We start from the raw sequence: 27,803 nt of genomic DNA, 5'->3' as shown, positions 1-27,803 counted from the left end.
TTCGTGCTGTGTAACGTGCATGCACAAGGTGACATTAAGCTCTGTCATGCTAAACGGTTCCAAACTAATAAAAAAAACAGGAGGATAAAATGGAGAAGTACCACCAACTTTGTCCTTCCCCTGGCACACGGGGTTTGAAAACGTGAGGGAGGGGAAGACGCTGCGGATGGGAAGAAGGAGATCATGGCAGTTTTAATAGAATTGAGAGACCATAACGTTGATTTAAATATTATCCAGGTGACCACAGTAAGTCAAGGTCATAAAATTCTAATGTCAGGTTCGCCCTGGAAAGCGTTGGGGGTGGATTTTATGATCTGCAAATATAATGTGCCGCAGCAGTAAAAGATGCGTTTAAAGGTGTGTGTGCGTGCGTGTGTGGGTGTAAGTGTGTGTATGTGTGCGGAGGAGGACTAATCCACACGGCAAAGAGCCCCGTGCAAAGTGCAGCAAGCCAGCCGGGGTGCTGCGTGGGCTGCAGGGAGCAGCAGGAACCACCGCCGCCGCCTCCACTACAGGCGGGGAAGGGGTGGGTGGGAGAGGGGGGTGGGGGGTAATTGAGCTTCGTAACTGCTGGAAGATAAGAAACATGGAGGATAAAGGCACAAGAAGAAAGGCTGCGGCTGCAGGAGCAATACGCATCGGGACAATAGGAGCGCACCTGTGTGGATGCGAGGAGGCAAGGAAAGGTAGGATGGATGATTTTGTTTCCTGATTTGGAGGCTGTGCCACAGCTGTCAGCGGGGCTTGCCTGACAGCTCGCGTGGCACGCACTGTGCATGCTTGATCATGTCACTGTTGTTTATATGAAGTTGTCTCGCTTAAATAATCCAATAAGCATGCTGTTGATTGGTGTTACAACATTCTTTTTTTAAATAACAAAACTGGCTGATGGATTTTTTTAAAATTATTTTTTTCTTTTTGCATTATGCTGCTGGATCTTGAATGTAGCTGTTAGTTTGGACCAATTTCCTCTCCTGTGATGCTGCAGGGTTAGCTTTTTATTTTTGGAAAAGGATAAAGAAAAAGAATAATTGTTTGTTCCCAAACGAGCCATGCAATCGACTGAAAAAGTAAACAAGCAATGTGTGAAATAGTGTATATCTGCTGAGTTTATACTTGCCCTTTTCCCTCACTGTGCTGGTTATCGCTCATCATCTTGTTGCCTTTTGCACTGCTGTCTCCTTTCAATGGATATTTGCACGAAGCTGAAGCGTGGTTTAGGTAGTTTCATGTTGTTGGGGTTGGCTTCCTGACTCGGCAACAAGAAACTGCCTTGATTACGTCAGTTCGTCTTCATCAAGGGCACAATTTCCACTGAATTGCCCCCCTATAGGCACCTCCAGGTTTCCCCCCGCAAATGGCATTGTAAATGAACTGGGGCCGCTATACCTTGGACAGATAAGTTTTGTTTCTTTGCTGTTAGTTTGTGGCAGGGCTGTAAAAAGCTTCTGAGGCTCTCGCAAGGAGAATAGGCTGTAAACAAGCAGGGGTAAACTTTTTTAGATTGTGTTGTGTCGCATCTGTCGGTTAGGGGCTTGTGTGTGTGTGTGTACATGCTGTCGCTTCGCAATGAAACAAACGCATTGATATTAGACAAAGAAATGTCACATTTTGGAGTCATTTTGCAGCTGTTATGAGGGGGGTCGTTATTATTACTATTTTTGAAAAATTGAATCGCATTTCTGTTGTTTTCAAGATTGCTCTAGATGTTTGTTTGCAAAGAGTTCAGAAGAGTTCAAATAGAAATGAAATACTCTCTTTCATTACAAATTAATAGAAGACGAATAATGAAACATCAGGAGGCAAACAGATATGTTTCGTTTAGCGTCTCATGTTTGATTTTTGATAAATGTCATATTTATTTCTTTTTGTTTCTGCTTTGCTTTGTTACACTTGATTTTTGATCATCTTATCAAAAAAACCCACAGTTCAATAATTAAGTTCATTTCTACCTATTACTCCAAGTTTTAATAAGATTTTCCACGCTAGAAGAGTTATTTTGTCGTCATTTTTCTTCCTTTTATTTTTAATTTTTATTTCGCGCAGGTAAATAACTTGTTGTCGCGCATGGGGTCAGGCCTTTTACAGACCAAAACTTAAGACGTTTGTCCAACAGCTAATAATTTTATGATTATTACAAGGTCACTACAAGAAAATGAATCAAACGTGATAGGGATCCAAGATCCCCCAAAAATTGATAGAAAGCGTTTCTCTTTTGGAGCAGTCAACATGCTTTCTGTGTCAGTGTTTATTCCGGTTTCTCGTTTTCTTGACCCCCACCATTTTTTTTTTGGGATTCCAGAGACAGTCTGGAATCCAAAGTCATTTTCATTCAGCTCCGTGAATGAGCGTGTCTCTTGGAATGCACCACTTTACAAAGACTTCGGAGCAACAGGAAACAGCCCCACAAAACTGCACAGATCCAACCTAAAACCGTGCAAGCATAAAACAATTTATGCCACGCTGCAAGTGGCTCTCTTTGCAGCAATCGGAGCCGTTAGACAGGCGCGTCTCTGGCGGAAGATGAGGATGTGCTGGTCTGATAGAAGCATGTTCTGAATACAAATCCTCTAACGGGTTTCTACCTTTATTTATTTTATTTTATTTTATTTTATTATATATATTTTTTTTGCCTCTCCGCCGCTTTCGAAATATCCGTATATATTTGTAAATATTTGTAACAGAGAGACTTTTTCAGTTAATGACACATAGCAAAGGAAACCTTAACGCTGCATATGTTTGAATACTGTTTGAAAAATCGGGTGAAGTCCTTTTACATTGATTTTCTTTCGGTACATTTTAATTTATTGGCACATTCGGTCTCACTATGCGTTCAATTTAACGGCGCACAATAAAAGCAGACGGTCTAAAACAAAAAGCATACCTAAAGTTTCGTGTTACTTTCACTCAGCGTTATAATTTCAGCACCGTAGATCTGTTCCTTTCCCAAACCATGTTTGTGTTGTCATCCTTTTTGGGGGTAAATCATAATAAAAGTGACTTCCGCATAAAAAAGACGGTTGTCAACAGAGATTTTACTTGCATGTAATGACATCATGAATATTATCAACACTGGCCAAATTACCTCAGATACCTACAAATGATTACAAAATATTGCGGCAGGACTCTTATGAAGAGCGGGCCTGATCATCAGGAAAGTTTTATTAGAAAGCTGCAGTTATTTCAGAGTAACGGAAACCGTTTGAAGTTGCATTATCTGAAACCAGAAACTTTTATCTCGGAAAGAGAACTCTCAAATCCAGTTAGTGCTGAAGTCCACGGCGGCACTGGGCTCTTTAGTTCATAACGTTCTGTTTCAGCTGCGCTATCTGCTTCACACATGGGACATGTATAAAGAAGTCCTGGTATTCCTTTTGAGTGGGCCCATGTGGAGCCTTGCAGCGCGCGCACACACAGTCTGGTCCAAATATGACACCGAAGGAACTGTCCGCGTGTGTTGTGTGGGATGGAGGAAGCAAAAGGGGGGAAGTGTTTGATCTGAACCTTGTTTGGCAAATAATATTCTGCTGAGTCGGCGTTAATATATTTTATCATTGCAAAGATGAAGAACTATAAAGGAATATTAAATTAGATTTTTCGGGCCATTATTTTGCTGATCTTTTTTTTTTTATTATTTTTGTAGAGGTATTACTATTACTCGTTATTTGTTGGAGTTCTTCCTATTTGGATGAGAGCAATTGCTTCCAATAAAATAAATGCATCTTTTCATCTAATTATGCTTCTAGTAGCAACACGAAGAGGTATAAGACACTTATGTGTCACTGTATTTTATAACAATCTCTTCATTGGACTGTCGAGCTTTGCATGCAATATATATTTATACAGCTTTTCAATTTGTAGGGTTTTTTTTTTTTTTTTTTTTTTTTTTTGCATTTTTAAGAATAAAATATTTTTTTAATGAATAAGTTAAAACGTCAGTTTATGTTCACCACTGGTTCTGACTATTGTAATCATGAAGGAGAATGTCATACTTAACATTAATTGAGTCTTTGGTGAACTGCGGCAACACCCATACTGCTCTATCAATGCAGCTGTTCGCTGCTTGGTTTCAACTCTCACTTTGAATTTAGCTGCACATGACCATTCAATAAGGATTGCAAAACAGTCAAGCGTCATCTGTAGACCAGATATGATTCATACAGCCTAAGTGCTAAGATGCTTTCTCTTTTGTGATGACGTAATGTGAAGCTCTTGCTTACATGTGTGACTCTTTGGAAACCTGAAATGGAAGCGCAAAATAACTCCTGTGCAAACTTTCGTGACATACTTAGTGTTATGTTTTCGGGAGAATGTTTTAAAGAGCACAATATCTTCTCCTTGATCCGAATTAAAAATGCTCGAGAGGAGCATTTCATCCTCTTTTGGAGCCATTTTGGTTCCCTTCTGCTGCTTAAATTAGTCATTTCGACTCTTTATTTTTCATGCTGCCTTCTTTTGGAAATATGCCAGAAAACCTGGTTCTCCTGTTCACGCATAACATGTTATTTTTCCTGGATTTGAACCAGACAATAATTATCTTTAAGATTATTATTACCATTCGACTGTTGCAGGTCGCAAAAAATTCAGAAAAAAAGAAGCACAGGATTATTTAACATTTTCACGTTTTTATTACAAAGTAGGTGGACAAATGAGTAAGATTCATATTGTGGAACTTGTGTTTTAATATCAGTTAAATGATAAGCACACATTAACACATACCAGCACGTGCATGCACGCGCACACAAACTGAGTATACGTGTGGACGCAGAACCACAGGTGCACTTCCAAAACAATACAAGTGATCTCTTTGGAGTACAGTAAATATGTATACAGTAAATATGTATACAGGATACACATAGTGAATTTATATGACTGCATATTAAGGTAATAAATGGCCCGTGACTGTGATAAATTTACGTTTTTATATATTTATTACGCCTGTTTTACATGAAGAAACAGGCGTTAGCATACGGCGTACAGAAAACAGATTCATACTATGGCATAAACATGCAGTGTGGATCTGTTTGCTTTCCTAAATTCTTGGTAAAATGTTGAACTCGCTCGGTTCAGTCAGCCGCGTTCATCAACAATCACACCCCAACACCGTTTGACGTGATCCGGGTTAAGGTTTGCAGTCTGGCCTTTTAAATTTCATGCTTGAATCTGAACTCAGCAAGCAAGAGAAACCCAACATTATCTCAATGTTTCGTTTGAAAAGAACAACAAAGCACAAAACACTGACTCTCGGTCTTAAACGGTTTGAGCATTTAAAAAAACCCCAACAAATTAGGAATATTAGGGCGGAAACACCTGAACCTTGACTGGTAGCACTTTGGTGATAACAGCAGAGAGGATACATTGCTGTTTGTTATTGATCGTCTAGACGACATTTTTGAAATGTATGGAATGCACCTTTGAAATAATCGGAGATAATTTTGGAACGAGAGTGAGAGCATTTTAACAGCTGATATATATATTTATGTTTTATGTGTAATCAATGTAATAATCAAAAACTTTACCGCATGAACTCTACTTTGTTCCTTTGTTGCTATTCAGCTTCAGTTTTTATACTAGTAGTCCACACTAAACCTATGGCAAAAAAACCAAAACAAACAAAAAAAAAAAAAAAAACATTTTGCACAAAAATTACCCTGAAAAATTAGAAATTGAAAAACATGTGACAAATATATATATGTACCAAATGAGAGCAGCGTCAGTATCACACTTTTATTGACCTATGTAGGACGTTGTTGTATTTCTGTTTTTGTGGTGTTGCGACTTTGCTAAGTCGATGAATCGCTCCTTCTCAGGTCTCAGACAACGTCAGAAGTGTGTTGTGAAGAAAACCGGCAGGACACAAAAGTAACACTTCCAATTTTATGAACGCTGTCGTGGAGTTAGATACCCCCTTATGTAAACCCTGTTATATCATCTGCTGCTCTCGGCCTTTTTAATTTCATTATTTCTAATTTTCTTTAGCAGGCGCACACAATGGTGGCGGCTTTTATTTTTAGCAGGGATCTCAGATGCTCTCCATATTAACGATACGTTTATGAACAATCAAATGGTCCTCGTTAAAATTTATTGATGGACATAAAAACCTCGAACGGTCACTGGCCGAATATAGTTGGCTTTTTTAGTGGGCTGTGAGTCTGTAAGCCTTCGGAATCTCCTTCTCGGCAGTATCTGCACAAACCCCATTTAGGGAACGTTTGGTCTTCAGGCTCTCGTTAAAAGTCGTGCGAAATGCATCCCTTCTTTTGATTCTCCCCAGTATCCACCGTGCACGTCTCCCTGCTGCAGCTGCAGATTCGTCCGTGAAGGCTTTTCTCTTTACATATCCCTGAAAACAATAAACAGCATTCTACGAGAAGTTATAAACTCCTCACTTTATCAAATGCTGGTTTGCCGAGGATAAAAAGAGCCAACGATTCAATAAACGCTTCAATGCTGTAACAGTATCTATTGAAGTAGCATAGAGCCCTGACAGAGATTAATTACACCATCAAATAGTTCCTTGCTTTAACACGCAATGTGCGCAGGTCTGTGCTACGACTGGATAAAGATCTAGCTGCAGCACTGCACATGAATGTTTTCCTTATTTAAAAAAAAAAAAGAAAAAAAAAAAGAAATGTTATGGCAATTTTACCTCTATGAGTCCAGGAATGAAGTGAAAGAACACTTTGTTTAATCCCATTTATGTGCATTGGTATCCCTGGATGAGTGGCGCATTGATCCACTGTACAATTTTTGTGGGGGTAAATATAATCACGTGTCAGCGGGTCAGCCAATGGGAGCCAGGAAAGCTTTGAGAAATAATTACCTGCCTTGATTGTTCTATGGCTAGATAAAAAAGTACACATACACTCCATATAATAAACGGATGCATGTAAAAGAGTCGGGGAGGCTTCGACATGTCGACCACGGGTCCCATAAGTAATTATTATGTGGACTCCTTGATCAACCATGAGAACGAGGATGTCCTTGCTGCGACTCGATTCTCTGCTCCCGGTTCGCACCCAGCTGGCCCCCGTCCGACGTCCCTAGTCCCGGAGTGCGCCGACTATCCTTCCTGCAGCTTCGCACCCAAACCGACCGTGTTCTCCACGTCCTGGGCCCCCGGACACTCCCAGTCATCAGTGGTCTACCATCCGTACAGTCACCAGCCGCACTTAGGCACAGACTCGAGGTATATGCGTTCATGGCTGGAGCCGATCTCAGGCGCCGTGCCTTTTCACGGCTACCCGGGGAACGGCAGACATTACGGACTGAAGCCCGACGCCTTCCAGGAGCACAGAGCCGGGGAATGCCTCAGCTCCGCCGGACGGACCTACCCGGATTATCTGTACTGCTCATCCACTGATATGCGAGACAAGACGCCGCAGAACGTCCCCTCTCCGGAGTCGGAGCTTCTTGCGTCTGGGAAGCATAAGGAGGAGAAGCCGGAGCTAGATCCTAGTAAGTTAACGCTTCTTTTACAGCCAGGAAGCATTCTTGTTTTGGTCTGAAACTGTTGTGAGAGGAAATTAGAAATGGCTTCTCCCTTTTCCTTGCGGCTCCAATGTGAAACGCCTGTGCTAGAAGAGGGAAAGCTAAGGAACTATAAAAGACAAACGCTACCAGGCTAATATTGGGGGGCTATAAAAGCAGACGAGGTTGTAAACATGGACTCAAAACTGCAGGATAAAGACGTTGAATTTGGGTGGATGCTGTCGGATTTTAGACGTTTTCATTTAAAAGTGAACACCCTGAATCTGACATATGAATCTATTCATCAGCAAACGGCTCATGATTCATTTTTACGATTATATTTTGACCCCTGTGTCAGTAAAAGGCGGCGTACAAGCCAACTTTTAGTACTGTTTTTTTTTTTCCAGAGGGCCTTAACGTGCAACAAATCCACATTCCCACATATGAATTACTTACCAGTTTTCTCAGCTATGATAAGATTACGTGTTTACAGATGCAAATGTATAATTTAGTCTGCTTTATTAAGTCCAAAACTTATTCACAGGCAACTTGAGGAATGTGGGGACAAACTCGAGGACTTTCACCACGGACCTGTAAAGGCTTGAACCACGGGCCATTTTATGAGCCTATAAAGTGAATACGCGCACTGAGTATTTTACGACGGTGTTACTCACAAGTTAAGAGAACAAGAAAGCAAATCAGCGCAGGATTGCTCTGTGTTGGGTTTTATTTAAACTACTAAATGTTAATTTAGCTTGAATGTAAGCTGTATTGTAAGGTTGACTGTAATTGCTTTTTGTTTTTGTTTTTTTGCACTTTCTGATGAGTCTTGGTAGCATGTTTTGCCTGTTTTTGGCGTTCTTCTGTTATTACTATAATTTTATTATTATTATTATTATTATTATTATTATTATTATTATTATTATTATTATTATTATTATTATTATTATTATTATTATTATTATTATTATTCGCAGATAACCCCGTGGCCAATTGGATACATGCCCGCTCCACGAGGAAGAAGCGGTGTCCTTACACAAAGTACCAAACTTTGGAACTGGAAAAGGAGTTCTTGTTCAATATGTACCTCACCAGAGACCGCAGATACGAGGTCGCAAGGGTACTGAATCTGACCGAGAGGCAGGTCAAAATCTGGTTTCAGAACCGGCGAATGAAGATGAAGAAAATGAACAAGGACAAGAGCGACAACAAGGAACAATAATGACTGAGGAGAGAAAGAAAGAGAGAGAGAGAAAAAAAAAACAACTAATCAATAAAACAAGAAAAAAATAAATAAAATAAATAAATAAAAATGGACAGCACAGATTTACCAAAACATAAAGCCTCCACCACGTCCTTCATCTTGTTTGTCACTTTGTTGGATTTGTTTGTAGTACCATTAACCTCAGTCTTTGTGATGCTGAATATAATTTTAGTGTAAAAAGGATTAAAAACTAGAGACTTTTGTTGAGACAACATTCTGCTTTCACTTTTATATTTCTATGTAAGAAAAATCTAAACGAGCAACGTTTGGATGCCACACAATCTCTCCGAAGAAATAGAATACTTGAATTCTTTTTTGAATTTCACAAGAAAAAAAAACCCCTATAATTTATGACGTGAATGTTTTTTATTTGTTATTGATTTCCTCCATGTTTATTTTATTTGTATACTTCCTGACGCAGGTGTAGAGTATTTTGTACAGAATCAGAAGCATCTGCGAGCGCCTCGTCTGTGTTGTATTTTGTGATAGCTGTTGCTGTAATTGTGCTTTTATTTGTTTGTTTGTCTCTCTCTTTCTTTCTTTCTTTCTTTCTTTCTTTCTTTCTTTCTTTCTTTCTTTCTTTCTTTCTTTCTTTCTTTCTTTCTTTCTTTCTTTCTTTCTTTCTTTCTTTCTTTCTTTCTTTCTTTCTTTCTTTCTTTCTTTCTTTCTTTCTTTCTTTCTTTCTTTCTTTCTTTCTTTCTTTCTTTCTTTCTCTCTCTCTCCCTTTCTTTCTTTCTTTCTTTCTTTTTTTCCTTCTTTCTTTCTTTCGAGATTTTGGCCATGTAGCTGGCGAGTTTTAATTAAAGAGTGTAGCTAAACAGAGGTCTGCAAATATAACCATGATCACATAAAGGCTTGTTTTCTGTGTTCATTTGGGATGTGATGCACGAGGAATTTGGCTACACGGGAGGTTAGGCTTTAATAAGGCAACACATAATGAGGAAACTCGTTTTCTTTCAAAACAGCAGGCATGTTTGAGGCAATCGCGTTTTTTGCGAAGGCTGCAAAGGCCTTAATTAGGAAAGGTTGAGCTCAAAATCAGGTTAAATTGAAAGCACGTTTACATTTTCGCCGTTTTAGCGAGCGTCTTTTACGCTACCATCAAGGCCGACGCAGGTCATATTTGCAGCTGGGCATTTTTAGAAAATCTAATTTAAAATTATGTGTTCAGAGCAACAATATTACAACCTATATCTTAATAATATCCCCACAATTAAAAGAGGCTTTTGCAATATTAAATGAGTATGTCTAGATCCTAAAACTTCCACTTAACCTTTTAATTTTTTACTTGCGTTTGGTAATGCACACACACACGCAAGACCAACACACACACACACACACACACACACACACACACACACAGAGAGAGAGAGAGAGAGAGAGAGAGAGAGAGAGAGAGAGAGAGAGAGAGAGAGAGAGAGAGAGAGAGAGAGAGAGAGAGAGAGAGAGAGAGTGTACATAGGTTTCCAACTGTATACATGTTCACCATGGCTTCAAAGATCGCAGAGAGAGAGGGGGGGGAAATATGCTGACAGAATTTGAACGGCTAAACTTTTAAGTGAGAGACAATTTCCCTTGTCTCACATTTGTTTCCTGGGATAGGCCTAAATTGCCTTTTTGTGGTGGCAAACAATGCAGACAGGATGCTGTAATTTCAAAGCCCGGTCCCAGCGCATTTCCGCTCAGCTCTGCTCAGCTCAGCTCAGGCCGGACAAAGATGCCAGTTTTACAGCCCCTGTTGGAGCTCGGGCTGTTTGTCTCAAATGCAGACGAACAAAGCAAACTCGACTCGCTGGCTAGACGTCTGGGCTAAATTACTTTATGGTTTTAATGGACGGTGCTGCCGCTGCTGAACTCGTTCAAAGCACTGTTCGAGGGGGGACTTTTCTTTTCCCTTTCCACTGATAGGCTAACCGCCCCTGCACTTCGTCGCAGGAGTGGTCGATTAGTCTTCAATTGGATGGAGAGAAGTCAATAATTAGTATGCACAAATATGAAAGCTGCACTGCAGATATCTCTTGGCGATTTTGTAATTAGTCAGCATAACAGAAAACAGCGCAGCACCGACTTAAAGTGCCATAAAAAAGAAAGATTTCTCTTTGTTGGCGCAGGGATTGGTCAACTAATTTATTGAAGTAAAAGGCCAGATATTTTCCAATTTTGGGGGACAAATGGGAACATCATTCACATCCGCATCGCAGATGTTTCTGATTGGTCGAAACGGTTCGTTTAGGGGAAGGTTCCTAACACTAGATGACGCTGTTGATCAACGTTTTGACCAGGATCCCATGTCTTTGAATGTGGGGGATGGGGGGTTGTTTTACAAGTCTGCGGCTTTGCTAAAGAGTGAAAAGTAACCCTGTCGATGACAATGTGACAGATATGCCCACGCACCACATTTGCTGTAATAGCCCACAAAGCGGGTCATTCTGACAGCGGCGCACCTAACGTTGGACGTCGCCACAGAGAATGTCCACAAGCAGGACACAAGTATATCTATGTATGCTTGTGTCCTGCTTATGTGTGTGTGCTTATTTCCTCTGTGTGTGTGTGTGTGTGTGTGTGTGTGTGTGTGTGTGTATATATATATATATATATATATATATATATATATATATATATATGTTTATTTGTAGAAAAAACAAGCATCAATATCAAGAGGCAGATCAAATTAAAATTATAGATAAAATTTTATTAGCATTTAGAACATAATACTACAATGAAAATTTGGTAAGACACATATGTACTATTATTATTATTATTATTATTATTATTATTATTATTATTATTATTATTATTAGTAGTAGTAGTAGTAGTAGTAGTAGTAGTAGTAGTAGTAGTAGTAGTAGTATCAATAATAATAATAATAATAATAATAATAATAATAATAATAATAGTGGTAGTAGTAGTAGTAGCAATAGTAGTAGTGATGATAAAATATAGAAAAAATAACAATTGTTAATAAAAATATTTTATATTTGCTACACTCGGATTTGAATCCTCACTAGGCCTACACTGTTGTAATGTGTACTCCAGCAGTACAAAGTCTTCGAGAAGTGATTGGCAATCTGCATATTTATAGAGTGTAAAAGGTCTATAAACTCGCCCAGTGCTCCTTTCACATTTTACGATGATGCGCATAAAACATCAGTGACTCCACCATAACGTGTGTGGCATATTTGGACTGAAGGACCATATGAAGGTGTACGGAGCTTGAAACTATGCATGTTTTCACTCTTTACACAGTTAAGCACCCCAGAGTTACCATTTTTTGGACCTCGCCTTGTGAAAAATTTATTGCTGAAAAATTTATATATTTATTGCCTCGTTGTTTTTTACGCGGTCAGTTAGTGGCTACCTATACTATTTACAATTTCCGTGTCACGGTGCGTCACAGCGCTTGATGGCACGAACATGTTAGCGTGGCCTTCATTGGCTACTGACGGGAAAGTTTTTGCCTGAAAATCCATTATTTTACGTGCTATGTCAGCTCTTGTCAAATGTTTCTTCAGATTTTGGGTTTTTATATTGCAAAACAGCATAGCAATCTTAGAGGGTATTCCTGACCCACTGAGGGTCATTGAAGGTCAATGATAACGCAAAAAGAGTGGCATTTGTATATGTTTCAAACGGGGAATCCTCACGATCCTAAACACTCCCCAGCCTTTATATTCAATAAATTCAGACTGTAATGGAAGTGCATCTTCTGAGCCCCCTTTAACGTCTTTGGTCAACTTGTAACAAAGCTCTACTGTGATAAACACAACATTGATCACATTTACAGCCTATTAGATTGTTGGGTTATGATTAGTGAATCTCCTCTCAAGGTGGATATACGTAGGGCCCACGTCTGACCGGTCACGGAAAGATGAAGGGGTGGGGGGGCTACAGAGGAGAGGTGGGGGCGGTTGGGTGGGAAGCTTGGGGGGAAAAAAAGGAAAAAGAAAGAAAAGAGCAGTGTCTGTGACTGTGCCGCCAGCTTTAACACATCCAAAGCGCATGCCATGTGCCGGGTTTGACTGTGCTCGGATCGGAGGGGAAGAAGAAGAAGACGCTCACAACGCTAGAAATCCGACGAGAGGAACGGCTCAGAGAGAGTGAGCTGCCGTAGATTGTCCAAAGGGGCAGCGTTTCTCACAGTTCCGGTTTGTCTGTCTGTGTGTGCGCGCTGTGTGCGAGAGTTGGGACCCCAAACAAAAGGCTGCCATCATCCTACAGGATATCTTCAGCTTACGAGAGAGAGAGAGGGAGAGAGAGAAAGACCGAATCTGCTTGATGCTTAACCGAACATGAGCTCCTATTTTGTTAACCCTCTTTTTTCTAAATACAAAGGCAGCGAGTCACTGGAGCCAACTTACTACGACTGCAGGTTCCCACAAAGCGTCGCCCGCAGCCACACGCTAGTTTACGGACCCGGTGCCGCTGCGCCGGGCTTCCAGCACCCGACCCATCATGTTCAGGACTTTTTCCACCACGGAACCACGGGGATCTCCAATCCGGGATACCAGCAGAACCCCTGCGCTCTCGCGTGCCACGGCGACGCGACTAAATTTTATGGATACGAAGCCCTTCCGAGGCAAACGCTTTATGGTACCCAGCAAGACGCGAGCCTAGCGCAATACCCGGACTGTAAATCGTCGAGCAGCTCTAACCCCGGAGAAGGACAAGGCCACTTAAATCAAAACTCCTCTCCCAGTCTTATGTTTCCTTGGATGAGACCCCACGGTCAGAATCAAACAGCTATTGTTTTATTATTCCTCACTCTTGCTCTGTCTGTTTATTAGAGAGTGTACGTGTGTGTAGATGTGTGTGTGTGTGTGTGTGTGTGTGTGTGTGTGTGTGTGTGTTTGTGTGTGTGTGTGTGTGTGTGTGTTTCTGTGTAGATGTGCATGTGCATGAAACATATGCCCAAGTATAGGCTACTAGAGTATTTTTTTAAATAGTGTAATAAAATAAGTGAGGGAACATGATGGGGCAGATACAACCTGAGCTGCAGGCAGCTGTTCCTCTGCAGCACATGTCTATACAGGGCTTCTTTCAAACCGCTGAATATTACACATCCCAGCTCATAACAACTATGCTCTTTGAAGCCCAAGAATCGCTCACTTAGACTTTTCCACAAGCTCTAACGGGGAGATGATGGGGTGATTTGGGCACGTGCACCATCAGCATTCAAACAGACACTGTTATTCAGTGTGTTTAGCCTTCATCTCGATCATGCAGAATCCTTGTACCCGTAGTCTTTAAAGGGTAATTTGACCCACAGGCCCACTGTGGCTCAGGCTCAAACTGGTCATAATCGTGAAAGCTTTGTGGGTAATGTAATTCCAATCATCATGGGCCATTCTGGTCAGGATATCAGGCTGCAGGAACTCCATAGAGATACAAACCTAATAGAGATACAAACCTCAATGCAGTTACTGTGCATCAGTTGAGAATCCCATCTGTCATTTTCTGGTCAAAGTCTCAGTGTGTGAGCGAAAATATGTGTGACAGGTTGATACATATCTAAATTTGCATAGTACACTGTATTAAGTTGTGCAAATGGAATTAAATGAAAAGCAGTTGAGTGAGGAGGCTACATTTATAGATTATATATATATATATATATATATATATATATATATATATATATATATATATATATATATATATATATATATATATATATATATATATATATATTTACCTTGTTATATATATATACACCTTGTTATATATTTTTTTTCCCCTCCACACGTTCCAAGAAAATTCTGATACAACTCGATTAGTTTTTCATTTGTATCCACCGTTTTTTTAATTTATTCATCAGTATGTTTTCAGTGCGTCAAGCTAACCTCTAACTTTATATCACCCAAGCCCCAGGCAGAAGGAACGGGAGACAAACCTACAGCCGCTACCAGACCCTCGAACTGGAGAAGGAGTTCCTCTTCAACCCTTATCTGACCCGCAAGAGGAGGATTGAGGTGTCCCATGCCCTGAGCCTCACCGAGCGTCAGGTGAAGATCTGGTTTCAGAACAGGAGGATGAAGTGGAAAAAGGAGAACAACAAAGACAAGTTTCCTGGTCAGAGAGGGGAGGCCGAAGCCGAGGCCGAGGAAGAGGGCAACGAGGACGGTGAAGGGGACGAGGGGGAAGAGAAAGAAGCGGAAGAGAAAGAAGAAAGCAAGGAGTGATTTTTATGGTCCTTTTTATGGTTATATGGCTGGAAACGAGAGAAAAAAAATGAGAGAGGTCCCATAAACAGACGAAGAGCCACAAGGAGGCAGAGAGCGTCATTTTTATGACCACCCTTCCCATTTTGTCAAGAGGGAACAGGAATCCCACCAATATTGCTGTCATAAATAGACAGAATTCTCTTTCTCCCCCACTCGATTTTCCCAACATGATCCCAACATTGCCCTTTCGAAGAAGCGATGCAAAGCTAGTAGAATTTTTCTTTCATATTAGGACTCTCACCCATGCACAAAAATACAAGGGGCAAATTAAAAACGCATGTTAGATTGAAAATGGCTTTGTTTTCAAAGTTTCCTTTTCTTCAAATTTGCTTTTTGTATCAAAGAAGTCAAAATTAGAACGTGATCAATAACGCCGACTTGTTGTAAATAGATGCAAGGACATTTCAGACTCGAAGCTATTAAAGAAACGTAGGGCCTGTAACTTATTAGTGAGTGTTCAGACATCATCGCACTGTTACTTCAGGCTGTAAAAGACACATTTGGATTTGATGTTTTACAATTATTACTTTTTATTTCCTTCTGATTTTTTCTTTACGTGAACGGGCGTAATAATAGCTCCACAATAGCTCCTCCAACATCCTTCCTTTTTCCTCGGATCACCAGGGAAATACAACTGTTTGAAATCCTTTGATGCTACCTATGTAAACCTGGGGGAAATTGCAATAGAGATTTCTGAATATAGAGATTTCATATGGTTTTTAATTTTTAAAGTGTTCTATATCAACCTTATATTATTAAGTTATGTGTGTAGCATTTACCCGAAATACAATAAACACTTGTTGAAGACAATTTTTCTTTTCTTTTTAAACTTCTTTTTGGAGTCTTGGGAAGACGATTTAGCTCAAAGCCAAGCCTACAAATTATTATGACAATTTTTTTTTCTTTTTTTTTTTTAATTTGTACCACAGCACTACCTAAAGCTCAGAGCTATTTCCTCGCATCATTTCTTATATTCCACACGTGCGTGGTATCGCTCTGATCTGATTGCAAGCTATTTTCCCCAACAACTAAAAACTGCCTACGACGCATATAGACTGCGTTTTAATGATACCTGCAACAATGACAAGTATTTTAAAGTTTTAGAAAGGGAACTTTTTATTTTACTGTTCTGGTGATTTAGAGTAGTTGTTTTATTTTTATTTTTTTCTTTGCACTGAATATAATCTTTATGTACGTCTTGTTCTATATTGATGTTAACATAACAATATGCTCGTTTTCTTGTTGTTTCTCCTGTGAAAGACGGAATTGTGTGTTCCTCATCCCCCGCCCCCCTCGCCATTGTTGATGTAAAATCACAAATAAACAAGATGGCTCACATTAAATTCTGGTTTTCATGTTTTTTATTTGTACTTTGTCACACAGCACGTTAATGTCGTACAAGTATTAGCACACATTACAAGAAACCTTCATAACTGTTCGAAAACTAAACCCATTTCCCATTGGCGCACCTCTTCGTTAGCGCCAATGAGACCCAGAGTTCTTGCACTTGTAATGGTGGCTCATTACAAATAATTAAATCATTTCCGTCAGCAGGGACTAAACATCTTGATGCTTTGATTATTATTTTTTCTGCTAATACCTTTTAGCCTCTTGAACATTTGCACGTGCACGTTAAACATCCTCTTGGCCACATTAATTAAACTTTCTGGCACATGACATAAAAAAGTACACACCAGTCATGTGTCTGCAGATGTCTCGGTGTACCTTTTAAGGAAAATGACTGGGAATCCCACTCACAGCATGCTTGTGCCCCACATCCCGAGCTGTATTTGATTCATCCTCTTAATAAGAAACTTCCTCTCTTCAGGGAGAACCGGAGACTTGTTTTTAATGAATCTTGTGAAGAGTAATGGCTGTTTCAGATGAGATGAACAAACATCTGACCTGTGATGTTAATAATCGCACTAAGTAATGGAAAAAGCAAAGAAAGATGGGGGTCGGGGGCTTAAATTTGTCTGTACAGTGCAAGGTGTTTGTATGAAACCATATAAGGCGTGCTGGCTAAAGCTCCAGAGTGATGGAATCAAAGCAGAAGCAAAGAGCAGCTCTTCATTTTTATTTCGCGTTTCGCATCCGTGGCTTGAAAAAGAAATTTCAGCTTGGAACGCGAGATCAGGGAAGAAAATTTAAATCAGCTTAAATTCTGTGTTGCTCAATCGCCCTATACGGTCCTGCAGCGGAGGCTTCTGAAAATTTTATTGGGCTGCTGGACAGAGTGCCTGTGTATTAGAAAAACAAAATTAGAATCTTACACCCATTTTTCACTTTTTTTTGTAATTCTTTAATAACATTTTACGTGTATTTTTAATACAATCTCTCCTTACAGAAATGTACTAAGTGGCGTTCAATGCACAAATTGTTTTATTGTCAGGCGTCTAAAAATATTTAAAGCCCGTGGAGTTGTGCGTTTTATCCGCTTTCTGATTTCTTTCCACTCAATTACAACTTATTTGAATACAATCAAAACCTATTCACGTGACAGTGTTGATGCAAATTCTAAAAATGCAAATATATGCTATGTGGACACAAATCGTTGTTTCATCTCATGAAGCCGTTTTTTGTTTTTTTGTTTTTCTATTTCTGCATTTATAATTTTAGATGTTTTTAGGATTTTTTCCCCCTAAGTTGTGTAATAAAGTTTAATGCAGGAGGGAAAAGAATCATTCAGCTTTCCGAAATGTTGTTTATTATGTTGTCGAAATTTGTTATTCTCTCGCTCTTAAATTTTCTGTTTTTTTATATTTAGGCAAACCCCATCATGACACGTTTGGAATATAGTACATATTCAATCATTTTTGCTCATCTTAAAAAAAAAAAACAAATGTATGTCTTTTAGGCGTCAAACCCCGACGGGGTTCCCAGAACCTGATTTTCCAGTTGAATATAGCTTTATTTTTCCCTCACTTAGTTCAGCCTGAAACCTTTAAAGCGTACAATGAGACTCGGCATATCTCCAGTGTATCGTTGCCCTTCATTGTGTCATTTCTTTCCCAAACCTCACTTAGGTTCATTTTTTTTTATTTTTGCTAACTTGACAATCTAATCATAAAATAATCCCGCTCGTGTCCCAAACCTGCAATGTGCCCCAAAGCCAAATTCTTCTTCTCTTGTGTACATCACACTGTGTGTGTCCGTGTATTTTCTCTCTCTCTCTCTCTTTTTTTTTTTTTTTGGAAGCAGAGCGTTATATTACCTATAAAGTTTAGTGTACCTGCAGTAAACTTTATTGGGGTGTAAAGACCCGTCTCGCAAGGGCCTGCACTTCTGCAGCGCAGAGAGGAGAACACGGCCTGCATCCGAGAAGCCTGTTAGAGAAGTTACCTTTAGATGTGATGATATTGATGAAATCATGAGTTTTTATTGTTGGATCATTGAGAATAGAAGAAGATAGAATCTTTCTAAGCTTGCAGAATGGGTTTAATTTAAAGTATTAGCCTTATCTTGGTTTTGATTGCTCCCGTGTGTTTTGATGACTCGGACGCATCCGAGAAAAAAAAAGCGGACCAACGAGCGTTTACTATATATATATATTTTTTTTCCTAATTTATAAATGCTCAGGTTCATTGTTCATAAAAGTGACGTCGAAAATTTGCGCCATGTTGTCAGGAAAAAAAAAAACACCTTCACGTTAGATTTTTGGGCGAAGACTGTCTAATATTTCACTTTTTTGCACCTTTAGAGAGCTTTGTTTATAACTCTATCCACTCTGGAATTATTTTTGTTTAGGTATCTTTATTTATGGAAGACCTTGTTGAAGTTGAATTTCTTATATCAGATGAACTTGGCTGTCAACCTAGTCAGAGATTCCATAATGTTGAAGTGTTATAATAATACTAATAGAAATATTCCTTTCAAATCGCCTACATCCCCCACCCTTACACTCTCATATTATTTATTTATTTATTTATTGTGGCTTTTGGGGTGGGGAGGCATATCTTTGCACCTTGTTAGATAGGGAAAATGGCGGATATTGTTCAAATTTCAGAATATGGAATATCAGCATAATTACGGTACTTGTGGTGTGCGGCAGATTTTGGTTTTGTCCTACCAAAAAAAAGGGAAGTAAAAGATGGGTGCAAACATTCCTGGTTGTTAAAAGGAAGAAATTTACAGCTGAGTAATAAAAGTTTACGACTGAACCCTGGCTGCGATTGGCTGAAGCGAGCCACGTGGCCCAGGCTCTATGAACATGAACTTTATGCTGTTGTCTATTCTCTGCTCCTTCCCTTGTATCAGCGGCCGACTAAAATGCAAGGAGCGCATACACGTCTATTTCCCCGCGTTAGTGTAGAAACAAATCCAGCTCGGCCGTTTCGGGGTGCGGCTGCGTGTCACATATTCACCCGATCTTCGCGACTTCCTGGCGGTGGGATCTTCGGGACAGTCGCCGCCTATGCCAAGCCGTTGCCTGCGATGATCTCTCCCCCTCTTTTGCCAACCCCCCTCCTCCTCCTCTGGAGGCAATAAAACCGCGACTGGGAAAGCAAAAAGAGCAAGCAAGCCTGCAAGAAAATACTTTGCCGGCAGACAGAGCTCCTTATCGACTAAACAGAAGATGCGCGCAGTGCTGTTCTCGCCCCCTTCGCCACACTGACCCTACAACAGTTCTGGACCACAAACTATTAAGAGCCCTCTCAGGTAGGACTGCACCCTTCTTCTTAATTTGCTTATCTTCACTTGTTTGGTGTTGTTGTTGCTGCTGCTGGTCTGAAACGGAGAATAGTGAGAGAGCACACGTAAGATCATAGAAGTTGAAGGTGTCCATTCTGTGTGTAGTTGACCTGACCTGCAGATGCCCGGAGCGCTTGCATGATACTCCTCGCTGGTGTGCGCACCTGCGTGTGGGTAAGCCTGCCGGCTGATCTTTTCAGCCGGCAGCATTTAAGAAGTACAGTACGCGCTCTGTTGTGATAAACAGCTCCATGATACTTAACTTTCTCATCAATCATAGGCCCTTCTGACCATGCACTGGCGAATTACTCTCAGAGCTGGCTGAGCTCCTTTAAGTATTTTCTGCTCGCTCACTTTTTGCCACGGGCTTAGAGACTGATGTCTATGAGCAACACTGGCCACGTTTATGCCATAAACGCACACTTAAGCACATATGCAAATGTACTATATAATGTGTGGATTTTTTTTTTTTTTTTTTTTTTAAAGAAAGGTCCCAACAGTGCCCCCTAGTGACCTAAAGCGGATACATGCTTGGGCTTGTATTGAGGCTTGTTGTTTACGCCTACTGGTTTTTGGCGGAGGGGTTACTGCGGATGTCAGCTGACCCAGCTGATAGACCGCTGCCAGCATGTTGCTGCTCAGTCAGGCTTCTACAAAGGAGTGTCTCTCAGAGACTGATTTGTTGTTCTCGGTTGTGGGAGATCTGCTCTTCTTTCTTCTGGTTTCTGTTTCGATTTTGAAAAAAAAAAAAAAAAAGCAATGCAACATTTCTTGTCCAGCCACGCTCTGTGACATAACCTATGACGACATTATAGTTATCACGGTAACTAATTTTGGTTACTAATTCTATGTGCTTTTGATGTTCTTAGGGAGAAAAAACAAATAAATAAAAAATATATGGTAATATATTTGGTATATATAGGCTATACCAAACAGATATAGCAATTTGCTTGGTCATCTGAAACTGATTGTAAAATCAACAACAACAAAAATACAATTATCACAAGCATTTGAATAATAATAATAATAATAATAATAATAATAATAATAATAATAATAATAATAATAATAATAATAATAATAATAATAATAATAATAATAATAATAATAAAATTGGAAATATTAAAATCACAAGCTGTCTTTCTGAGTAAGCAGGGAATAGTTTAAACCAGACATCTCAAACAAAACTTACAGAAACAAAAACAAATACAAAGAAGTATCAGTACCATCCATTTTAAGCAAAAATTTGTGTTGAAAAGCCAGTCTACAATAAAATTTTCAATCTCTCAATCTCTCTCTCTCTGTATATATATATATATATATATATATATATATATATATATATATATATATATATATATATATATATATATATATATATATATATATATATAAGCTATACTCCCCTTTCCCACAGTAAAACAATGTGATTCAGATCAATAGACATAGAATGAGCAATGAGGGAAAATGCCCTCTGAACATATCTTCAGACAGTAACATGACCAGGATGGTATAAAAATTCGTCCACTATACCTCAGTTCAGTAATAATAATAATAATAATAATAATAATAATAATAATAATAATAATAATAATAATAATAATAATAATAATAATAATAATAATAATAACACCTTGTAACTTTCTTGATATAACAATACACAGCAGAGGATAAAGTCTGTCTTATAGCGAGAACAGAGAGTGAACATTGTAATATACAGGAACCAAAATAAAAGATCAGACTTTTATTTTGAAGTTTTATGTAAAAAATGCATAAAATCTAATTAGTGAGAAAACACCTTAAAAAATACCTCTAAGCTAACACAGCGTTTGCGTGCGTGTGAGTGTGTGTGTGGGTTGTTGTTGTATGTGTGTGTGTGTGTGTGTGTGTGTGTGTGTGTGTGTGTGTGTGTGTGTGTGTGTGTGTGTGTGTGTGTGTGTGTGTGTGTGTGTGTGTGTGTGTGTGGGAGAAAGAGACAGAGTACAGGAGGAGGGGCATTACTCAGAAGGGGCAATTTTAAAGCTGAAAACATTTGTTTTGTCTTTTTTTTAATCAGCTTTGAAAAATATCTTTGCTTTAATAACGTTTCTGAAACAAAACATTGTGCTGTGTGATGAAGTGGCTTCGTGTGTTCCATTGTGCTGCTGCTGCTGCTCCTGCTGCTCCTGCTGCGCAGCACTTTCAAGCAGGGAAATGATCATTTCTGAAAAAGTCTCATTATATTCGTACAAGCTTACTGTTACACTTGGGGGTATTCTTTCTTTTCTTTGTTTTCCTGTGAAACCTTGCTGGTGAAGTGGATCGTGTCTTGCTGCAGCCCCGGCGCTCCCTACAAAGAAAGAGAGAGGGGAAGGAATTGTCATTTAATGGATGCAATTTGGTTTTATCTTAGTTTAAAATAAGATGGAAAATGCACAGTCCATTGTTTAGCGATGTAGTATTTTTTTCATTTTCTTTTTTTTTCTTTTAAAGAGGAGATGGCTCGCGTAAAACTTCATGAAGTCATGAATCTGTCCGCGTCACCGCATTTAGAACCTCACTTACAAATCCCGACAGGGCCCAAAATTTTGCCCCCGCTAATGGTCATAATTTATGATGTGTGGAGCAACATGTGCTCATTGGGCAACAGCTTCCTGAGTGCTTAACGAGCATAAAGTCGAACACTTCCGGGCATTAATTGGACCGACCGGCCACGGCAAAGTGCTTATAGGGGAGCTTTACATTGTTAGTATGAGAATAAGTCCTTATTAGACGCGAGGAGAGGGGAAGCAGGAGAAAAGCATCAGGGCTGAGAGTTCGCTTCCATCGCTGCGTTTTTAATCATAGCTGATAATGTAGGAATTTTAAAGGTCCCGTGTAGCTAATGCTGAGTTATGCCGTGACGTTTGAAAGTTGGGCTCTGTCTGCGAGTGAGTAAAAGGAAAGCTTTAGGTTCTCTGATGTGGGGATGGAGACTGAGGGCGCGGGGGAGATATTAGGGCTGAAAACCTCAGGACCTAATTAAAGCCTGGAGTAAAAACTATAATAATAATAATAATAATAATAATAATAATAATAATAATAATAATAATAATAATAATAATAATAATAATAATAATAATAATATTAATAATAATAATAACAACAACACGCAATATGCATAACCACAAATTATCAGAACATCTTAATGTATCTATCTTGTGAATTATTATCCGGGGGAAATTTATCAAAATTATAACAATATGATGGACTGGACACTTCCCTGCTCTTAAACCTTCTTTCCACATCTGAGCTCACTCCAAACGTCCCTTTAAGAAGCAAATCTCGCAAACGTGGACCAAACGGCGTCCTCCCGCCGTCCATCCCAAATGCGTGCATGTGATTTGCCTCACGGGCCGCAATAAAACACTAAAGCTCTGGGGAAAGAATGACCTTTCTGATTCTACACACTGACACAACCTCTGCTGCATTCCAGTCCGCACATTGCCTCCACTGTTCGGACCCTTTAATTTACAGCCTTCGACTCCATGGACCCGCGTGTTTTTCCTGTTTGTGTATGAGCAACAATGAGACAGGGAGGTTGGAGTGTGGGAGCGGAGGAGGGGGGGGGGGGGGACGTGCGTGAAAAAACCAAAATAGTCTCAGAAGGGATATTTCTGATTTTTTTTTTTTAAATATTGAACAATTTGATGAATTCTGTCATGTGCTAGAAATGGTAAATTTGGAGGCATATTTAACACTTCCTGCACATTGAAAACAATAACATTTTCAGTATGATTAAAAGCGCCAAGTGATCAAAGAGACGTAATCAACAACATAAATCCTATGTTGTCATTATGTGTTCACTAATAACGAAAATTTGCTTGCTAGCTCTTGGCAAACATCGTAATGCCTCTGGTTTTATGAGGATGAAATATTGTAGTTATACCAAGAAAGCACAGATTTTCTTTTACTAGTTTTTAGTCCTCCTGTTTAATTGCGAGACAATAATTAAACTTTATTTGGTAAAGACATCCTCAAGAATAAAAATTCCCGCGATTCCTAATTCCAGTTGCATTTAACCTACACTCAAGATACTTTCATTTATGCAAAAAAAAAAATAGAAAATAAAAATAAAAATAAAAAAAACACAGGAATTGTGCTGCGTTGCGTAGTAAGTTTTCTGTGCTTTGTTTGCCTCTCGTCTGTGTGATGCTCGGATGTCACATATGGTCATGAAAGGGTGAAGGGAAACTTTTATTGCACCGTCCACTTCCTCCTCTTTTGTTGCCTTCTCGTTTTATGGTCTTTTTAGGATTTCGCCCCTTCTTCCACAGAAAACAACAGAACGAGCAGGGTTGTACATTTCAGGCAACGTGTATTTATTTTTATTGGATAAGATCAATGAGCTGAACCAGCATGGCCGCTCCAGCCAAGAGCGACTGGACTAAAGCAGACGTTTTCAATGGCCTTATCGATTATTTTATTGGTATCAATTATGGCTCGTTGCAAAAACGGAGGGATAATGCGGATTGTCGTTTCAAGTGCATGCATGCAAGTTTGTTTGTTTTTTTATTTATTTTTTTTATCATTTGTATATTTTCCATTTTGTTTAAAAGCATTTAAATTGGGGGTCAATGAGATGCTAGTCAGACATAATGCGCTCTTAAAACATACTCCTAACGATAATAAAACAGAAAATAAGCATTTTATCTTGCGTTGAATTGCATTATTTAAGCAGTTTAAAAGCAGTCAATTTTACCCTGAAATGGCCAAAAGTTTTTTTTTTCCCAAAACACCCTCCGAGTAATTCGCAAAAGCATAATTTGCTGCAAAGATAATTATCAGTTAGTGTTTACTCCTGCGTGTGTGTGTGTGTGGGTGTGTGTGTGTGTGTGGGGGGGGGGGGGCGGTGTGTGTGTGTGGTGGTGTGTGTGCGTGAGTGTGTGTTGGAGGAACGTCGCGGTTAGTTCAGAACAAAGCAGACTGTATCAAAATTTGGACTACATACTTCACATGGGATACTTTATTTTTCAATGATTTCTGACGCATTGGGTACAATTGGCCGGCAGGGGGGAAGTGATGTGAGAATAGGTTAAAAAAACCAATCTTCCATTGTAACGGAGAATTTTTGCTCTCATATTAGCCTTTTTGCCCGCTCCGTCCGTATCCAGTGTCTGTGCACTGCTTTCCATTTCTTATTTGAGTTTGCTGGGCTTTGCTGCAGAGACAGTTGTTGGTGAGCTGGGGAACGTCACTTGCTTTATTGCCCTCACAGAACAGAGACCATAAGCGCATTCTTACCCCGAGCACAATAACCCCCGTCTTTAGTTGACGTTTACAAAGATGATCGCATGCTTAGAATATTATACTCAAAGAAATGATCAGGAGTTTATTGGGCTTTTTTTTTTCAAGATGAGCAATAATGCCTAATATTTGTCTTGATATCTTGCAAGGTTTTTTTTCTATCATGGTAGTATTTTCTAATGTGCATCTTCTGAGCTTGATATAAAAATGACATTATTCATATTTCCTGTTTCTCTTCCTGGATGGTGACCATTCATGGTTTTTTTTCTTCTCTCTTAAAATTGAGCCAAATAGAAAATAAAAACAAGAAAACCTTCCCATCCAGTCAAGCTGGATGGTGCGCTTGTACTTCGCCGTTTGTCCTGTGTTTATCAGCATTTAGCACCAAAGCTCAGCGCAGTTCTGAGCTAAAAGCTACAGTTTCGCCTCAACTTCCCGCCTCTCAATTGGTCGGGAATGGTCAGCTGACGTTGTCATATTGTCTCTCACTGAGCCAAGCCTCAGCTATTACACTCGGGCTTTTTTTTTTTTTTTTTTTTTTTTTTTTCGCGTCTTAACCGGAGATTGGAAATTAATAATATTCAATCCTCAAAAGTAGCCCCGCGACCACGCAGGAGAGGCAGCAACTCGAGAGGGGGGAAAATACGGGCGATTTTTTGGGGAGGAAGGTGTGGTTGGTTGACTTGACACAGGCGGGAGGGAGATTTACTGGAGAAGGAAGATTGAAAAGAGACCCGATAAAGAAGTGGGGAAGAGTTGGAGAGAAGGGTTACAAGCAAGGTATGAATTCTTATTTCGCAAACCCGTCGCTCTCCTGCCATTTGTCCGGTGGTCAAGAGGTTCTGCCCAACGTTCCCCTGAACTCCACCACCTATGACACAGTGAGACATTTTTCGTCGTACGGCGCCGCTGTGACCCAGAATCGGATATATGCCCCTTTCTACTCCCCTCAGGAGAATGTGGTGTTCGGCTCCGGTAGGGCGCAGTACGAGTACGGATCCAACGTATTCCTCCAGGACAAGGACGTCCTGCCGAGCTGCAGGCAGACAACCATGGGACTCGGCTCGCAGAGCCACATTGCCCAGGAGTACAGTCTGGATCAGGGGAGGGCAGGAGCCCAGGAACAGAAGAGCAACATCCCGATCTACCCGTGGATGCAGCGCATGAACTCACACAGCGGTGAGTTTTACTACGACCAAATAAATTAGGGAAATGGGCCAGTTTTACGATATGTCTTACCAAGAGAGTAAGTTACTTTTTATGGCCCCATAAAACATTACTGTATCTGCTCGATTTGTGAGATGGGCCTTAACATGTGCAAACAAACAACTTTCATTTTAACACTACCGTGGTGACAATAACTGGTGATTTGAAAAAGAGAAATTTGATTAAAACGATTTAATAATTTTGCATTAAATTTTTTTTTATAAAAATATGTCCTCACTGTATCAGCTAAATTCCAAATCGCGTTTCCCTGCAGATTTAGATTAAACCACATGCTGTAAATCCTGATAAGTAATTCATCAGTTAGTGAATTTGTGCATTTTTTTTACTTTGTGCTCCAGCAGGAGTGGGCTACGGGACGGACAGGCGCAGGGGACGTCAGATCTACTCTCGCTACCAAACGCTGGAACTGGAAAAGGAATTCCACTTCAACCGCTACCTGACCAGGCGCAGACGCATCGAGATCGCGAACGCGCTGTGCCTCACGGAGCGGCAAATCAAGATTTGGTTCCAGAACCGGCGCATGAAGTGGAAGAAGGAGAGCAACCTGACCTCCACGGTGACTGGAAGTGAACAGACAGGAGGTGCTCAGGAGGAGGAACAGAGTGGGAGCGCAGTTGAAGAAGGGAAGGATGAACACAAGAAAAAGGAATAACTGGGAAGAATAGCGCGCACGTGTGTGTATGGAAGTGGAGAGGAGAGGGGAGGGGTGGGGTGGGGGGTCACCTCATGACCATGAAAGTCCAACATAACTACCTAAAAAAAAATCTATAAAGACTTGACTTCACTGCATGATGGTTATACCCGCTGCTCTTTATCTCATCTTGACCACAGCAGTTGTGGAGCACTAAATATTTCAAAACATTATTCCATCCACAGTTTGATCTCTGTGACATTTGGAGCACTAAGGTGTTTGTTTTGTCAATATTATAAATATCAATGTCTCACATGTATTTGTGAAAATAAGAATAATAATATTATTATTAATAATATTAATAATAATACAAACGAAGAAAAAGAAGTATTGTTTTCCTGGTATTTTTCCAAACACCAGGAAAAAAAATAACTATCTGTATTTACCCATAGCCAATTCCTCACTGTGAACTCTTTGATCACCTCACCAAATACAGTGTTGGCTTGACTTTGCTCATGCACATGCACATTCCACGGCGTTCCAAGGAACACAATGCAAACTAGTACTTGAACTGTCCACAGATTTAGAAAAAAAAAGAGACAAAAAAGATTAAAGTTGCACGGTTGACCCTCAAGCTTGTACATATATATATATATATATAATTATATATATATAATAAAGGTAGCATAACAGCATATTATGCAAGTTCCGCAAGAGCTGTGCATTTAGCCGCTTGGTTTTTGGCGCAGGATAGCGTTAAAGAATAGCGCCACTTCTTTATCGAATCATTTGACACCAAATGCTCTTTTTTTCTTGTTGTGAGACAGATTTGTACACTAGTAATTCTTCGCCTTTTGAGTGCTATGATTTCATGTTTTTTTTTGTCTTATTTGTGTATCAGTAAATAAAATCTTTGTGAAACTTGCATCCTTGTCTGGTCTTTGCTGCGTGCATTGCTCTGTTTTGGGCTGACAAATGTGGTGTATCAGGCAGGTTTTACGAGTTGATCACAAATATGAGAGGGGGTCTGCAAAGC

The 27,803-nt window shown here is 39.8% G+C and overlaps 4 protein-coding genes and 1 long non-coding RNA gene across 7 annotated transcripts in view; all 5 read left to right on the top strand.

Annotated features, from left to right (window-relative positions):
- The window catches only part of hoxc10a (homeobox C10a), a 5,219-nt gene extending 4,746 nt beyond the window's left edge, over positions 1 to 473 (top strand). The window contains exon 2 of the mRNA XM_044111699.1: positions 1 to 473. This exon is cut by the window's left edge and continues 634 nt beyond it. The gene's annotated coding sequence lies outside the window, so the exon portion shown is untranslated.
- Positions 474 to 602: 129 nt separating this feature from the next.
- LOC122828348 overlaps positions 603 to 27,803 on the top strand; it is a 38,276-nt gene continuing 11,075 nt past the window's right edge. Inside the window, exon 1 of the long non-coding RNA XR_006370211.1 lies at positions 603 to 686. This is a non-coding gene — a long non-coding RNA (uncharacterized LOC122828348). The remainder of the gene's footprint in view (positions 687 to 27,803) is intronic.
- On the top strand, positions 4,651 to 8,738 carry hoxc9a (homeobox C9a). The gene is made up of 2 exons (XM_044111764.1): positions 4,651 to 7,458; positions 8,448 to 8,738. The coding sequence occupies exons 1-2, from the start codon at positions 6,915 to 6,917 to the stop codon at positions 8,690 to 8,692; spliced, it is 789 nt and encodes a 262-aa protein (XP_043967699.1). The 5' UTR covers positions 4,651 to 6,914; the 3' UTR covers positions 8,693 to 8,738.
- On the top strand, positions 12,688 to 16,278 carry hoxc8a (homeobox C8a). Its single transcript, XM_044111774.1, has 2 exons — positions 12,688 to 13,459; positions 14,594 to 16,278. Exons 1-2 carry the CDS (start codon positions 13,024 to 13,026, stop codon positions 14,908 to 14,910), a joined length of 753 nt encoding a protein of 250 aa, XP_043967709.1. The 5' UTR covers positions 12,688 to 13,023; the 3' UTR covers positions 14,911 to 16,278.
- hoxc6a (homeobox C6a) lies at positions 24,577 to 27,692 on the top strand. 3 transcript variants are annotated; one of them, XM_044111799.1, is made up of 3 exons: positions 24,577 to 25,790; positions 25,863 to 26,088; positions 26,475 to 27,692. In XM_044111799.1, exons 1-3 carry the CDS (start codon positions 25,692 to 25,694, stop codon positions 26,786 to 26,788), a joined length of 639 nt encoding a protein of 212 aa, XP_043967734.1. In that variant the 5' UTR covers positions 24,577 to 25,691; the 3' UTR covers positions 26,789 to 27,692. The 3 variants fall into 3 exon arrangements, with proteins under 3 accessions (XP_043967734.1, XP_043967718.1, XP_043967726.1); XM_044111783.1 differs by having other exon boundaries at positions 24,578 to 26,088; XM_044111791.1 differs by having other exon boundaries at positions 25,450 to 26,088; positions 26,478 to 27,692.

This window comes from Gambusia affinis, linkage group LG01 (assembly GCF_019740435.1).
Source record: "Gambusia affinis linkage group LG01, SWU_Gaff_1.0, whole genome shotgun sequence".
Classification (NCBI taxonomy): Eukaryota; Metazoa; Chordata; class Actinopteri; order Cyprinodontiformes; family Poeciliidae; genus Gambusia; species Gambusia affinis.
The sequence above is the reverse complement of the archived record's forward strand: the minus strand, read 5'-3'. Positions and strand labels throughout refer to the sequence as shown.

What these genes read in the sequence shown, in the direction of transcription:
- hoxc9a (XM_044111764.1), top strand. Translation starts at nt 6,915, where the DNA reads ATGTCGACCACGGGTCCCATAAGTAATTATTATGTGGACTCCTTGATC. An exon ending in GAAGCCGGAGCTAGATCCTA is followed by an intron (nt 7,459 to 8,447) that starts GTAAGTTAACGC and finishes TATTATTCGCAG; the next exon opens with ATAACCCCGTGGCCAATTGG.
- hoxc8a (XM_044111774.1), top strand. Translation starts at nt 13,024, where the DNA reads ATGAGCTCCTATTTTGTTAACCCTCTTTTTTCTAAATACAAAGGCAGC. An exon ending in TCCTTGGATGAGACCCCACG is followed by an intron (nt 13,460 to 14,593) that starts GTCAGAATCAAA and finishes ATATCACCCAAG; the next exon opens with CCCCAGGCAGAAGGAACGGG.
- hoxc6a (XM_044111783.1), top strand. Translation starts at nt 25,692, where the DNA reads ATGAATTCTTATTTCGCAAACCCGTCGCTCTCCTGCCATTTGTCCGGT. An exon ending in GCGCATGAACTCACACAGCG is followed by an intron (nt 26,089 to 26,474) that starts GTGAGTTTTACT and finishes TTTGTGCTCCAG; the next exon opens with CAGGAGTGGGCTACGGGACG.